The sequence below is a fragment of the Mustela nigripes genome, chromosome 14 (genome assembly GCF_022355385.1).
Source record: "Mustela nigripes isolate SB6536 chromosome 14, MUSNIG.SB6536, whole genome shotgun sequence".
Lineage (NCBI taxonomy): Eukaryota > Metazoa > Chordata > Mammalia > Carnivora > Mustelidae > Mustela > Mustela nigripes.
This window is the reverse complement of record NC_081570.1, coordinates 8,650,123-8,662,565: the sequence shown is the minus strand read 5'-3', so window position 1 is coordinate 8,662,565 and position 12,443 is coordinate 8,650,123. Positions and strand designations below refer to the sequence as shown.

Here is a 12,443-nt window from a genome sequence, read left to right as displayed (position 1 = left end):
TAGAACTAAAAAACCTACTCATGTATCCCTGGATCTGTATAAATCTCTCTCTGTAACTACACATGGGATATCAGAAGTTTCCCCGCAGAATGAATTCTACATGGAGCATGTAACCATTGAGTTCAAGCCATCTGCTGGTTCATACTAAGTTGATGATACGTCTGCTCTCAAGATGATAAAATCAAGCAAAATGGCTTTTTTTTTTCTTTTTGTTTGTTTACCTTTAAATTACTGATAAGCGGCTATTTTCTACACTGAAATAAAAGTCTATGTGAGATGTTAAACACCCAGCATCTGCGTAGTACACCTTTAATTCAGTCACAAACATGTCAAACATGGACCGTCCTCGGTATCTGTGGGTTCCATGTTTGTGAATTCACCTACTCACTAAAACTAATTCACAGCCCCGCAATCCAGCCTCTCAGAGCTTCTGAGGGCATGTGCACAGCAAAAACAAATCTGAGTCCTCTAACGTGCGCGCTCACAGCCGAGGGTGACCCAGAGAGCGTTGTGCTGCACCCATGTGCCCCTTTCGTGATCTACTTAGTGCCAAGCAGTTGGCATTTCTGTGCTTTTTGTTGGTGACGTCATGGTTTACAGCGGCCCCCACGCTGTATGCCAGGCCCTCCAGCAGGTAAGTTTCACTGGGGCACGAGTTACAGTGTGGCTGGCCGAGTCCGAGATCAGAGAATCCACGATACAGATTAAAAGCGTCTTTTACAGACACACAGAACACAGGGCTCGGTGCCTGCCGGCTGGTGAATGCTCCAATCGGAGGCTCGCAGGCACTGAGCCCCGCACTCCCCCAGTGACTCTGCCTCCCACCATCCCGCGCTCACAGCAGCCCGCTGGAACGTGAGGACCGCGACCAGGGAGACTCGCACAGATGCTGGGGCCAGGGAAGAGCAACCCATGGCTCTGCGGGGCAGCACCTGAGAACTCGAGCTGCATGAAGGCGCACTCCTCGGCCCGAGGGCCACCCGGCTCCTGGTGCAGCAGCGTCACGGTGCCCCGCTGCAGCTGCACGTTCAGTGTGGCAAACACCAGGTCCCGCTTCATGTAGGAACTCAGGCAGGACGCATCAGTGGTGGGGTCGAAAAACTCCTCTGTGCCTGAGCGCGAGGAAGGAAAGACGTCAGGGGAACACACGGAAAAAGTCGAAAAACGCCACTGGCCCCATGGATCACAGTGATGATGACATTATTGAACAGTTTTCCCCTTTGTTCAGGGAAGAACTCCGAAGTCATGAACAACTGCTTCATCCCCAATGCAAAATATAAGAGATCTTATCGGGGTGCCTGGGTGGCTCAGTCAGTTGAGTGTCTGCCTTTGGCTCGGGTCGTGATCCCAGAGTCCTGGGATGGAGTCCCGCATCCCTCTACCTCTGCCTCTCTCTCTCATGAATAAATATGTTTTAAAGTATTTTAAAAAAAGAGAGAGAAAGAGATCTTATCAGCTCATTCTCTGAGAGGGAGGACGTGAAGATTCAGGACGGAGGCCAGCATAAGCCATGCTGCCCAACACGGTGAGATGCTCTACGTCCCCACAGTGGGCTCAGGGACCACCAGCCACAGGCACCTTTGGGCTCTATAGCTGACATGCCTAGTGTAACTGAAGGAAAAAAACAGAATTTTTTTCTTTTAATTTTAATTAATCTGAATTTAAATAGCCATCTGTTTGAAAATAGGTAAACAAATCGATGGTGTTACAAATTAGGAAAAAGACTGTAACACGCAGGACAGCGTACAAAATGCACAAAGCCCTCTGGGGTGTTGGTTGTGTTCTATTTCTTATCAGCGCGCAGGTTATACAGGAATATTCACTCTGGAAGCCGCCCATCTATGTAAGTACAGCGTGTGCATTTTATGTATGTTTGCTTCGATCAAATTTTTTTTTTAAGTTTTTTTTTTTTTTTGACAGAGATCACAAGTAGGCAGAGAGAGAAGGGGGAAGCAGGCTCCCCACTGAGCAGAGAGCCCAATGCGGGGCTTGATCCCAGGACCCTGAGATCATGACCCGAGCCGAAGGCAGAGGCTTTAACCCACTGAGCTACCCAGGTGCCCCTCGATCAAATATAAAAACAGATAGGTAGCCTATCTGTGACTACAGCTACCGTGTTGCACAGCACGGCTCTAAACCAGCGGCTTTGGACTGATGCCCCAGCCTCAGAGTTTAAGCCTCCTGAACTTGCTTCGTTCTCTTACAGTCACCGCCGCTCAGCTCTGAAACTGTGCTCATTATTCCAATGCGGCAATGCAGCTGCAAACGAAGTTCTCTCTCAAAAACTTCCTCCATCTGAATCTACGAATGCAAAATGAACTGTTTACAAATGTCTCCTTCTTTTATTTGACAAACACTACGGGCCGCTGCACCAATACCAGACGAAGTTTCATGAACCAAGTGTCTCCCTTCACGACACCCAAGGACAGGCAAGTGAAGGCCCGCACCCCCCTTACCTAGGATCTCCTCGGGAGTCCACTGTCCATGCTGCTCTGCCGACAGCCCCTCGACCACTCTCCCCTCAGGGGTCTGCTGCCCGTACCAGCCACCCCAGCCAGGAAACCAGGACTGAAGGTACTGGAGCATCCCACTGCCTCCACTTGTCTCCGGGTCCCCAGGGGAGTCCCCCGGAGAATCCAACTGAGGCTCTCGTAGGCTCTGCGTGAACCAGAAATGAGCAAATATGAGGCCCCAGAGACAGAAACAAGCTGAGATGTCCCACGGATTCTTCTCCGCCACGCCGCCCCCCCATCGCCCCCACCGTCTCAGAAGCACAGCACATCGGAACTGAGGCTCTCTGAGCGTGGAGGGTCCGAGCATGCCCTCCCATGGAGGATGTCTTACCTCCGCCAGTTCTTCCTGCTTGTGAAATCGCTCATGAACCAGTTCACGCAAAATCTTCAACTCCTCAAAGCTCTGTTCCTCCTCAATCCGGCGCATCTCCTCCTGTTTGGATTAAAACAAAAACAAACAAAACAGGTCTTAGAGCTCCAGAGAAACCAGACGCCTTCACAAACCCCTGCAAGTCCGATGAGGGAACTGTTCTGCCTGCCCACGCTCCCACTGGAAGCCAAGAAACAACGAAGGTAACAAGAGTCCCTCACCCTGCCGTCTGCATGCAGCACGCCTCCTTTCAGCTTGCTGAAGTATTTGTCGGCGTAAGACACGGCATCGCGGGCCCGGTGCAACAAGAAGTCCCAGGTACAGCGCTTCCTCTCCTCTCTGATCTCGCTCAGGTTGGCATTCAGAGCAAAATACCACCATTCTCGGCAGCTGAGATGGTTCATAACAATGTTAATTACTTCTCACACAAAGAACACCAAATAATAGATTCTCAACTTCAACATCAGTAATAACATATGACAGAATTGGTTTGAATCACCCGTAACAGTAGTGCGGCCCACTGACAGATAATCAACCAGTGACCACAGGGTAAAAACTATCTTAAGACAATTAGATAGGATTTGGACACGAAAGATTTTAAATGGCATACTTCGGAAAAGCCGTGGAAATACACAGGATCTTGAAAATTTTTAATACCCTGGCCCACCCCAGTCTATCACTGCAATAGGAAAAGACTGACTTTGGCAACCTAAGTTATCAGGTGTGCTACCTAAATGCTGCCCGGACAGCACGGGAGCACGGACACAGGAAAGCAGGCTCAGAGATCACTATGAAGTTACTGCCTACACAGTCAAATCCCACAAGAGCAGCACTGGTGTACTTGCTAAGTAAGACGGAGAGGACTTTAACTCCCCTATGCTCTACCTGGGAGCAAACCCCCAACAGCAACAAAACAGACAGTATGAACATCCATGCAGGTCAACCACAGAGATGACAATTCAAAGGTCAAAAAAATCAACTGTATTTTAGCTCCAGCCACGTGCCAGGGACAGTGAGGCCCATTTCTGACCCACGGACAAGGCCAGCCACGCTCCACCATGCAAGTCAGGGGCACAGGTCGCTCACGAGCCCTTACTTCTCAGACACGGCCACTTTGGGCTTCCATCTTCGGAACTTGACCTGCCTCTCCTTTCGTTCCAGCTCCTTGAGGAACTCCATGATCTGCCGGTACTGCAGCTTTTCAGCAGAGGTTAAGAGAGAGCAACTAGGTTAATACTGATGTGTTTCTTCTACTCGGTTGACGCCCATCTCTACCGAGGACAATTCGTATTGGTCAAGCCACTGAATGGAAATCCAGGGCGCACCTGAGACCACATTTCAACATCACGTGGCCCTCCTCTCCGACCACAGACAGTGCAGTACTCCTGTTCGCTGCACGTCCCGGACTCTGGCCCGTGCTTCAGAACCAAATCAAAACTAACCGGACGGCAGCCCGGTGCCCCCGTATGACATGCAGCAGGTGCTACACCGGCCACAACACTGGTCTCCTGGGCACTTTCCTTCCCGCTGGGGTGCCGGGAAGTATTGAGATCCTTCTATCACCGCGCTTCCTTAGCCCCCATTCCTGGTCCCCCAGGGAGAGAAGCCACCGGGCAGAAAGGGAGTACCTGAGAGAGTTTCAAGGGGATGGTCTCCAGGTGAATGTCGCACTCGATCCGAGGGCTGTGCCGAGACCTCAGGGGCTCTTTGGAGCAGTTTCTCTTCAAGAGAGCAGATGCGCACACGGGCTCCAGGATGTAGTGATGCGCGCGGCTCTCCATGCTCTTGTCCATGGCCTCCTGCGGGTCACAAGAATGTCTGTCCTTGTGGCGAGTGTTTTCAGGTTCAAGTCACAGGCTGGTATACTACGTAATTTACAATGTATTACCTCAAAATCTCAAACGAGGACAAAACTAGGAATCTAAAAGCTCTCTGAAATTTTTTTAAATTTTATCTGTATCTCTTATCAGATAAAACATTCATGTGGTTCAAAACTGAAAAGCAAAAAAAGGCGAAATATCGGGGCGCCTGGGTGGCTCAGTGGGTTAAAGCCTCTGCCTTCGGCTCAGGTCATGATCCCAGGGTGCTGGGATCAAGCCCCGCATCAGGCTCTCTGCTCAGCTCCTCTCTCTCTCTGCCTACCTCTTTGCCGACTTGTGATCTCTGTCAAATAAATAAATAAATAAATAATGTTAAAAAAAAAAAAAAGGTGCAATATCTCCTTCTGACTCCCATCCTCCAGCCACCCAATTTTTCTCCCCAGAGGCAACCAATAATAGCAGTTTCTTCTGTATCGCACCAGAGGCATTCTGCCTGTGTTCAGACAGATCCATGATTTTCTGGTTTTTTAATCATTCTCACATAAATGGCACGCATGCTGTCTTACCTCAGTTCTTTAAACTTAATACTAAACTTTAGAGACGATTCCATAGTTATCATAAAGATCTTTGTTCTTCTTTTCTATAACTGCATATGGTTCTCTATATGGATGTACAGTATTTATTTAATCAAATTAGCAAAACAAAACCATTCTGTACAGCAGCATGCCAGCCAAAGAAAATCTTAGATAAGGGGGAAAAATAAGTCCTTTTTCCGCATTCTACTTAAACCACCCACAATTTCTTTACTGAAAGATTAAACTCGGAATTTCTTATCCTTCACAAACAAAAACACTTTATGTCCCATGATTTTAATGCCTTTCTAAGTATTTCTTAAAGGAATACGACCACAGGTGAAGTTCCAATATACACAGAGTAAGAAAAGCTCTTCTTTAAGAGTCAGAGCTGGTGTTTTGTTCATTTAAAATCTGGACGTCAAGTCTGTGATGCTTTGAAGAATATGTAAGTATGTTAGATGTATGCCATGGAATACAGTGCAGGAGTCAGAAGCAATGAACCAGAAATAGAAACAGCAACAGTAATCAATCTTAAAAATACAGCTTTAAGTGAGAAAAAAGAAAACAAAGAAACCTAGCCTGTGATACAAACATAAAGCATACACAAACACGATATATTGTTCTGAACTACACACAGACGCAGTATGTCAGGCAAACCCACTACAGACTGGAGGCCTGCAGAGGAAGAGGGTCATGGGAATGGCGACCGGAGCCACAGAGAACAGAAACCTACGTGGCGGAGGTCCCACACTCTACTTCCGTGCTGCGTTCCGACACAGCCCTCTGCCAGAACCCTACCTGTAACTCCACCTGGGGCAAGTCCCCCAACAAAGTGCAGTGGGCATCCCAGTAGACGCTGAAGTCTGCCACATCTAGTTGCTTTTTCCGCATTAACTTCTGTACCTGCGGTAAAACAGGGAAGGAAAAAAACATGACTCTCTGTAGTCACAAACTCACCCATCCATTCAACAACCGTTTCTGAGGAGGCATGCAATGGTACTTTGCAAGGGGGCTGGGGATACAAAACTGAATTAAAACACGGTTTTGCTCTGACAGTGTTCAAAATCTGGCTAACTGGGGACACAAACATGCAACAGTTTTAACGAAGCAGAGGGAAGCAGAAGAAAAATACATGAGAGGCTATGAGCAAGCAAAAGAGAAAATGTCGCCGCGTGGATAAGCCTCAAGAGATGTGTATGGTTTGGACACCAGGCAGGGTAGGAGGCAAGGGTGGGGACACACGTCGAAGCATCAGGTCCGTCGAAGCATCAGGTCCACCGTACAGATGGCCTGGTGTCTTCAGAGGGTGGCAACTCCACCTGTGTGACGGGAGCACCGCACTCTCGGTGGGAGGGCAGGACTGGTACACACACTTGGAGTGGGTAGTCAAGTGCTACTGAAAGCAGCGTGCAACGCCACTAGGTGTCCTGGGTGAAGTGCCACCCCCCCAGCCCCAGAAATTCATGACTTCCTAGAACCTGTGAAGGGGATGTTACTCGAAAGAGAGTCTTTACAGATGTAATCCAATTAAAACGAGGTCATACTGGATGAGGGTGGGCCCTGGTCTATGACGAGGATCCTTTTAAGAAGAGAAGGCAGACACCCAGGGGAGAAAGATGGAGACAAAGATAGAAGGCACGTATCCAGGAGGCAAGAAATTCGACGGCAACCACCAGAAGCAAGGGGGGATGGCTTCTCCCGCAAAGCCTCCAGACGAACCGGCCCTGCGAACACCTGGATTCTGGACTTCAGGCCTCCAGAACTAAAGAGAATAAATTTCTGTCGTCTTGAGCCATTTCACTTATGGTGACTTTTTAAGGCAGCCCTAGGAAACGAATACGCTAGGAAAGAAGTCTATGCCGCACTAAGGAGTTTGGACTTGATACTTTAAGAGACACGGAGCCACTAAGGGCTGTGGTGCAGGCCTGCCAGCAGGGTCAGGGATGTGTCTGAGGAACAGGAAGGACTCTGGCAACAGTGCAAAGTGGAGCTTCCCTCCTTGGTGTGCTAGAGAAAGAGTCGTGAGTATACTGGGAGATGGGCATGTTTATAGGCTCAGGTTACATTTAGAAATATCTGGCTCACCACCTCCAGCCCCCAGCAGCTGCACACATTGGCCCCAGGACCTTGGCCAAATGTGGTGTGCCGTGGTGTGGAAGAGACGGGGAAGCACTGCGTTAGAAAGAATCGAGAATGGAAGCAAGGAAGTCATGAAAACCGGATGTTTTATGAGCTCAGACCAAAGCTTACAGGGTCCTGAAGGAAGGCAGACGCAGGGAGGGCGAGGGGAAGAGACATATCTGAGACACTCCGCAAGGAAACTGGCAGGATACGGTGAGCAGATGGATACCGAGGCTGAGGAATAAGAACCAGAAGGCTGAGCACAGGCTTAGGGAGCTGAGCACAGTGGCTGAGGACCCGTGCTCCGGAGCAGGGGTGCGAACTTTTTCCGGCAAGGATCAGAGAGCACATAGGACGGGTTCGTGGACAGTACGATTTCCGCTGGAACGACTCAACTCTGCCCACTGGAGCAGAAAAGCAGCCTCAAACGATCTATAAATGACAGGTGTGGCTGTGATCCAGTCATTCTTTATGGACAAAAACAGAGAGTGGGGTTCGTGGACAGTACGATTTCCACTGGAACGACTCAACTCTGCCCACTGGAGCAGAAAAGCAGCCTCAAACGATCTATAAATGACAGGTGTGGCTGTGATCCAGTCATTCTTTATGGACAAAAACAGAGAGTGGAGGGGCTTTGCTCTACAGTCCGCCATTTGCCAACCCCCACTTTGCAGCTGGTCCATGTGGGTTCGAGACCCAGCTCTGCCACTCCACCTCTCTGTGCCCTGGCATACTTAGCTGTATGCAATGTGAGGTTAACAGTGGGGGTGAAAAGTGCTGAGAATCCAATGAGGCAAATCATGTAAAATGCTAAGAACAGTGTCTGGCACATGAAAGTGCTCAAAAGATGTTAGTTTTGTTTAACATTCAGTAACGTGTTAGAGAATAAAAAGGAAATATTGGTTTCAGGGAAGTATAAAGGGCCAGTGGAACATAATGGTATAATTTTGCTTATGACAAGCCTAGAACACCACAGAGGTGTCCCATAGGTAGTTAAAGACACGAACGAGAAGGTCAGAAGAGAGGTGGATACAGGGTTCAGATGTGGAAGGCATCAACAATATTCCCAGGGCATGGCTGATTCTCTGAAACAGAACGAGCTTACCCTGGGAGTACACATAGCATGAGATAAAAATCAAAGCTGAAACCCTTTCTGTGACTCAGTTTCTTTGTGCACAAAATGAAAGGGATTTAACATTTAACATAGGAGTGAAATAAAGAAAGGTCAGAAAAAAACTGGCCATTTCTTGACTTTGGCAAATTAATCTGTTGACACAGACAAGAAACATACATTCCCGCCAAAGAACAGGGTGATAAAGAACGCGGCCTCCTTTAGGGAACATGAAATGACCGAAGGCAGAGCCCCCAGTTCCCAAGACCCAGTGCTTTCTTCCTAGTTTGCAAGCACAGTTCATACTCACAGGCTCATTCACAGCATTCTGCACGGACACATTCTTAATACAGATGCCGAATGCAAAAGGATGGGACGGATTGGTAATACCATCTTCAAAGCGCAAATGGACATCTTGAATTTTTAACTGCAGGGGAGAACAAAGGAGAACTTTTAGATGCGCTACAGGTAGAATACTACAGGCCGACGCCAAACTGCCCTTGAGCATCAGAAAGTCACAGCCGGTAGTTTATACAAATGCTTACAGCACACATATGTCCAACGCTATGAGAATTTTAACCACAGTCCTGAGAGCTAAGATCAAAAAGGACATGAAGGACATTTCTTTGTGTTTGGTGCTACCTCCAGATAAGAGCTACAATACTTTCGTTAAACCATTTCATAAGACCCCTTTAAAAAAAAAAACACCAAAAGAAATACTGCCGGATCTAGATAACAGGCCTGCCCTTTCTTACAGTATCTTAATCTTGCCTCTGTGTCCCCACACCTAGACACAGGAACACCAACAGGACACACAGATTTTATACTTATTCATTTCCCCTGGCTCCTGGAGGTGGGCTACAAAAAAGACACTCTGCTTCAGTGAATTAAAACTTGTAACAGAAAGTGAAAAGACAAACCACAGGATGGGAGAAAACATTTGTCAATCATGGACCTGGTAACAGACTAGAATCCAAAATATATAAGGAGCTCTTGGGCCACCTGGGTGGCTCAGACAGTTAAGCATCTGCCTTCAGCTCAGGTCATGATCCTAGGGTCATGGGATAGAGGCCCACATCGGGCTTCCTGCTTAGTTTGGAGCCTGCTTCTCCCTCTCCCTTTGTCCCTCCCCGCTGCTTGTGCTCTCTCGAATAAATAAAATCTCTAAAAACAACAACAACAAAGTACTCAACAATAAAAAAACAAATAAACCAACTTTTTTAATGAAAAAGGGCTCTGGATAGACATTTCTCAAAAAAAAGATATACACATGACCATAAGCATATGGAAAGGTGTTCAGCATTAGCCAGTAAGAAATTGCAAATCAAAACCACAGCAAGGTAGCTCCTCATACCCACTACTGTGGTTATTACCACAAGACAGATAACAAGTATCAGTGAGGATGTGCAGAAATTAAAATGTTCCTACATCACCAGAGAAACTGTAAAACAGTGTGACCTCTTTGGAAAACAGTTTGCAAGTTCCTCGAAAAATTAAACACAGTTACCATATAACCCCCACAGTTCTACTCCCAGGTATCTAGTCAGGAGAACTGAAAACATACATTCACAAAAAAAACATATACATGAAGGCTGACACCAGCATTAGTCATAAGAGGCAAAAAGTGGAAACAACCCAAATGTCCATCAACGGATGAGCAGAAAAACAATATGCAGTAGATCCCAAAACCCACAAAACCTCTCGGTAAGAACACTCCATTCAACCTGCTGTACTGAGAGATGGGACCACATTTAACACGGCTTCTAGCACCTAAGCCTGCGTCGCTGCGACATTCCAGCCTCATTCTGTGTTCCTGTCTGGAAAAGCTCAGGGCGGTTTGTTCCAGCCAAAGCCCGACAATAGGTCCCTGACCTCCCTTTCTCAGCGCCTTTACCAAAAAGGGCTTAAAATTGTGAATCCTTTCTCTGTCCCTATGAGAGGTGTATGTATCTCCTATAACCAAGGACCTGAGAGCCATTCCTTTGAAATGCAATCATCAGGGAGGACAGGGCCCATCTCTCAGTCTCAGCCTCTGCGAGAGCACAGAAGCCCAGCCAGCAGATACAGCTGGCCTTATCATGGGGACACTGACCCTTCGTCATTCTCCACCTGAGCCCTCCCCCACAGGACCCTCTGCCTCACTCCCCCTTTAAAAGCCCCTGCCACCTCTGTGTTATTTGGAACAGAGCTCTGCTCTTTCCCCTTCTGTCAGCAGTTACTAAATAAAATCTGTTTTCACCACTTTCACAAACATTCAACTTTATCTTTGACCGTCCACATCTCTGACCGAACCCATTATTCGGTCATAAAAAGGAATCGAGTACTGGTCCGTGCCACAATGTGGAGGGACCTTGAAAGCATGATGCTAAGTACAAGAGGCCCGACACAAAAGGCCACACAGACACAAAAGGCCACACAGCGTAGGATCACATGGATACAAAATGTCCAAAACACCAACGCGAAAGCTTAGTGGTTGTGTGGGGCTGGAGGGAGAGGAGACACGCGAGTGGCTACTAAGTGGGTATGGAGTTTCTTTTGGGGGTAATGAAAGTGGTCAGGAATTACGGAGTGGCAGTCAGGGCACTTTGTAAACACCCTGTAAAAACACTACAGTGTACACACTAGAGGGGTAAACTTTACGGGATGTGAACTAAATCTCAATAAAGCTATTAGTAAAAATAATAATGATGGGTTATTTTAAATGACAGCTAAATATATATATAAATATATAAATATATATATATATATATAAAACTGCCTGAAACAGAATTCAAAGCACTCACCTCAAATGTACTGATCTCTCTGTCAACATTATGACAGTTACAAAACCAACAATCTCAGACTGCATTCGGCTAGCACTGCAGGAAAACCCCATAGGTGCTAAGTACAGGCTCACTATTACGGCACTCATAAAAATTAGCATGGACCCTGATCTAGTCTTCAAGGACGAAACAAAGCTGTAATTAACGCAGAAAACGTGGCCAACAGCCCTGACATCGTAACCCTTCAAACCGCCACCAGATCCATCAGTGAGAGACTCAACACCTCTACGGGCTATTGGCCATTCACTACGTAACCACCTAGAAAGCAGGTTTGCAAACTCCCTTGTGTTACAGAAAGAAACCGAGACCAGAGAGGTGAAGTGATTTGCACTGAAATGATCAGTCGTGAAGGCTTAGGTGGCCCGGCTTCTAAGGAGGTACACATCCTTTTGGCAAGTAAGAGTCCAACGTTCAAAAACGAAGCGAAATATGAGTGAAAGGAAAACTCCTACTCACACGAGATGAAGCAAGAGAAACCTGTCTGGCCAGAGCTGGAGACGAGCTTTTCAGGTTTTCCTTGGCCACTGCCTAGAAGAGGGCATGACTGAGCCATCAGCGAAGGCTCTGTACACCCCGGCTCAGTCGAACCCACGAGAAACAAGGTACTGAGAGGCACAGCACAGTTAAGCCTGAGAAGTCTCCCTGTCATTGTTCATACTTTACCAAAGTCAGGACTTACTTCAATATTCTCCACAATCCTCGTAACCACAGAAGCGGTGACTGAGTACCAGTAGGACTCCCCCTTCCGCTGGCGTTCGTTCTACAAAGGAAAGAGGGGGGGTTAGCCAAATCCAGTGCTCTGCTCGTTTTGTCTGTCTCACGCAGAGGGTCTGGGAGCCGAGGGAGTGTGCCTTGCCTTCCATCTGTCCTCCAGGGCTTGGAGCAGAGCCTTCTTGCGCTCCCTCTCCAGGAGCTTCTCCTTCTCATCGTTGAAATCCTCTAACTTTTCAGGGGCTCCGATTAAGTGAAGGCTGGAGATGGAGATGACCCAAGGGTCCACGTGGGGGCGGTAAAAGGGAATCTGAAGCGTTACCTTCCCAATCAGGCCTGGGGAAAGCAAAGTCTTGTCAAGTGCCCATATACGTTTTCACTTCCTACATTTTTTTTCTGT

The 12,443-nt window shown here is 47.6% G+C and overlaps 1 protein-coding gene across 7 annotated transcripts in view; it reads right to left on the bottom strand.

Moving 5' to 3' along the window:
* Window positions 1–12,443, bottom strand: part of VPS13D (vacuolar protein sorting 13 homolog D) — a 249,077-nt gene that overhangs the window by 224,631 nt on the left and 12,003 nt on the right. For all 7 annotated transcript variants that reach the window (XR_009399590.1, XR_009399591.1, XM_059375825.1 and 4 more), the window contains exons 4-13: window positions 12,189–12,379; window positions 12,012–12,092; window positions 8,821–8,937; window positions 6,077–6,181; window positions 4,512–4,682; window positions 3,980–4,080; window positions 3,105–3,273; window positions 2,845–2,946; window positions 2,457–2,658; window positions 933–1,112 (exon numbers count right to left, since the gene is read on the bottom strand). Coding sequence is in view for 5 of the 7 variants with exons in the window: in XM_059375825.1 (XP_059231808.1) it covers window positions 933–1,112; window positions 2,457–2,658; window positions 2,845–2,946; window positions 3,105–3,273; window positions 3,980–4,080; window positions 4,512–4,682; window positions 6,077–6,181; window positions 8,821–8,937; window positions 12,012–12,092; window positions 12,189–12,379 (1,419 nt within the window). In the remaining 2 variants the exon portion in view is untranslated. The remainder of the gene's footprint in view (window positions 1–932; window positions 1,113–2,456; window positions 2,659–2,844; window positions 2,947–3,104; window positions 3,274–3,979; window positions 4,081–4,511; window positions 4,683–6,076; window positions 6,182–8,820; window positions 8,938–12,011; window positions 12,093–12,188; window positions 12,380–12,443) is intronic.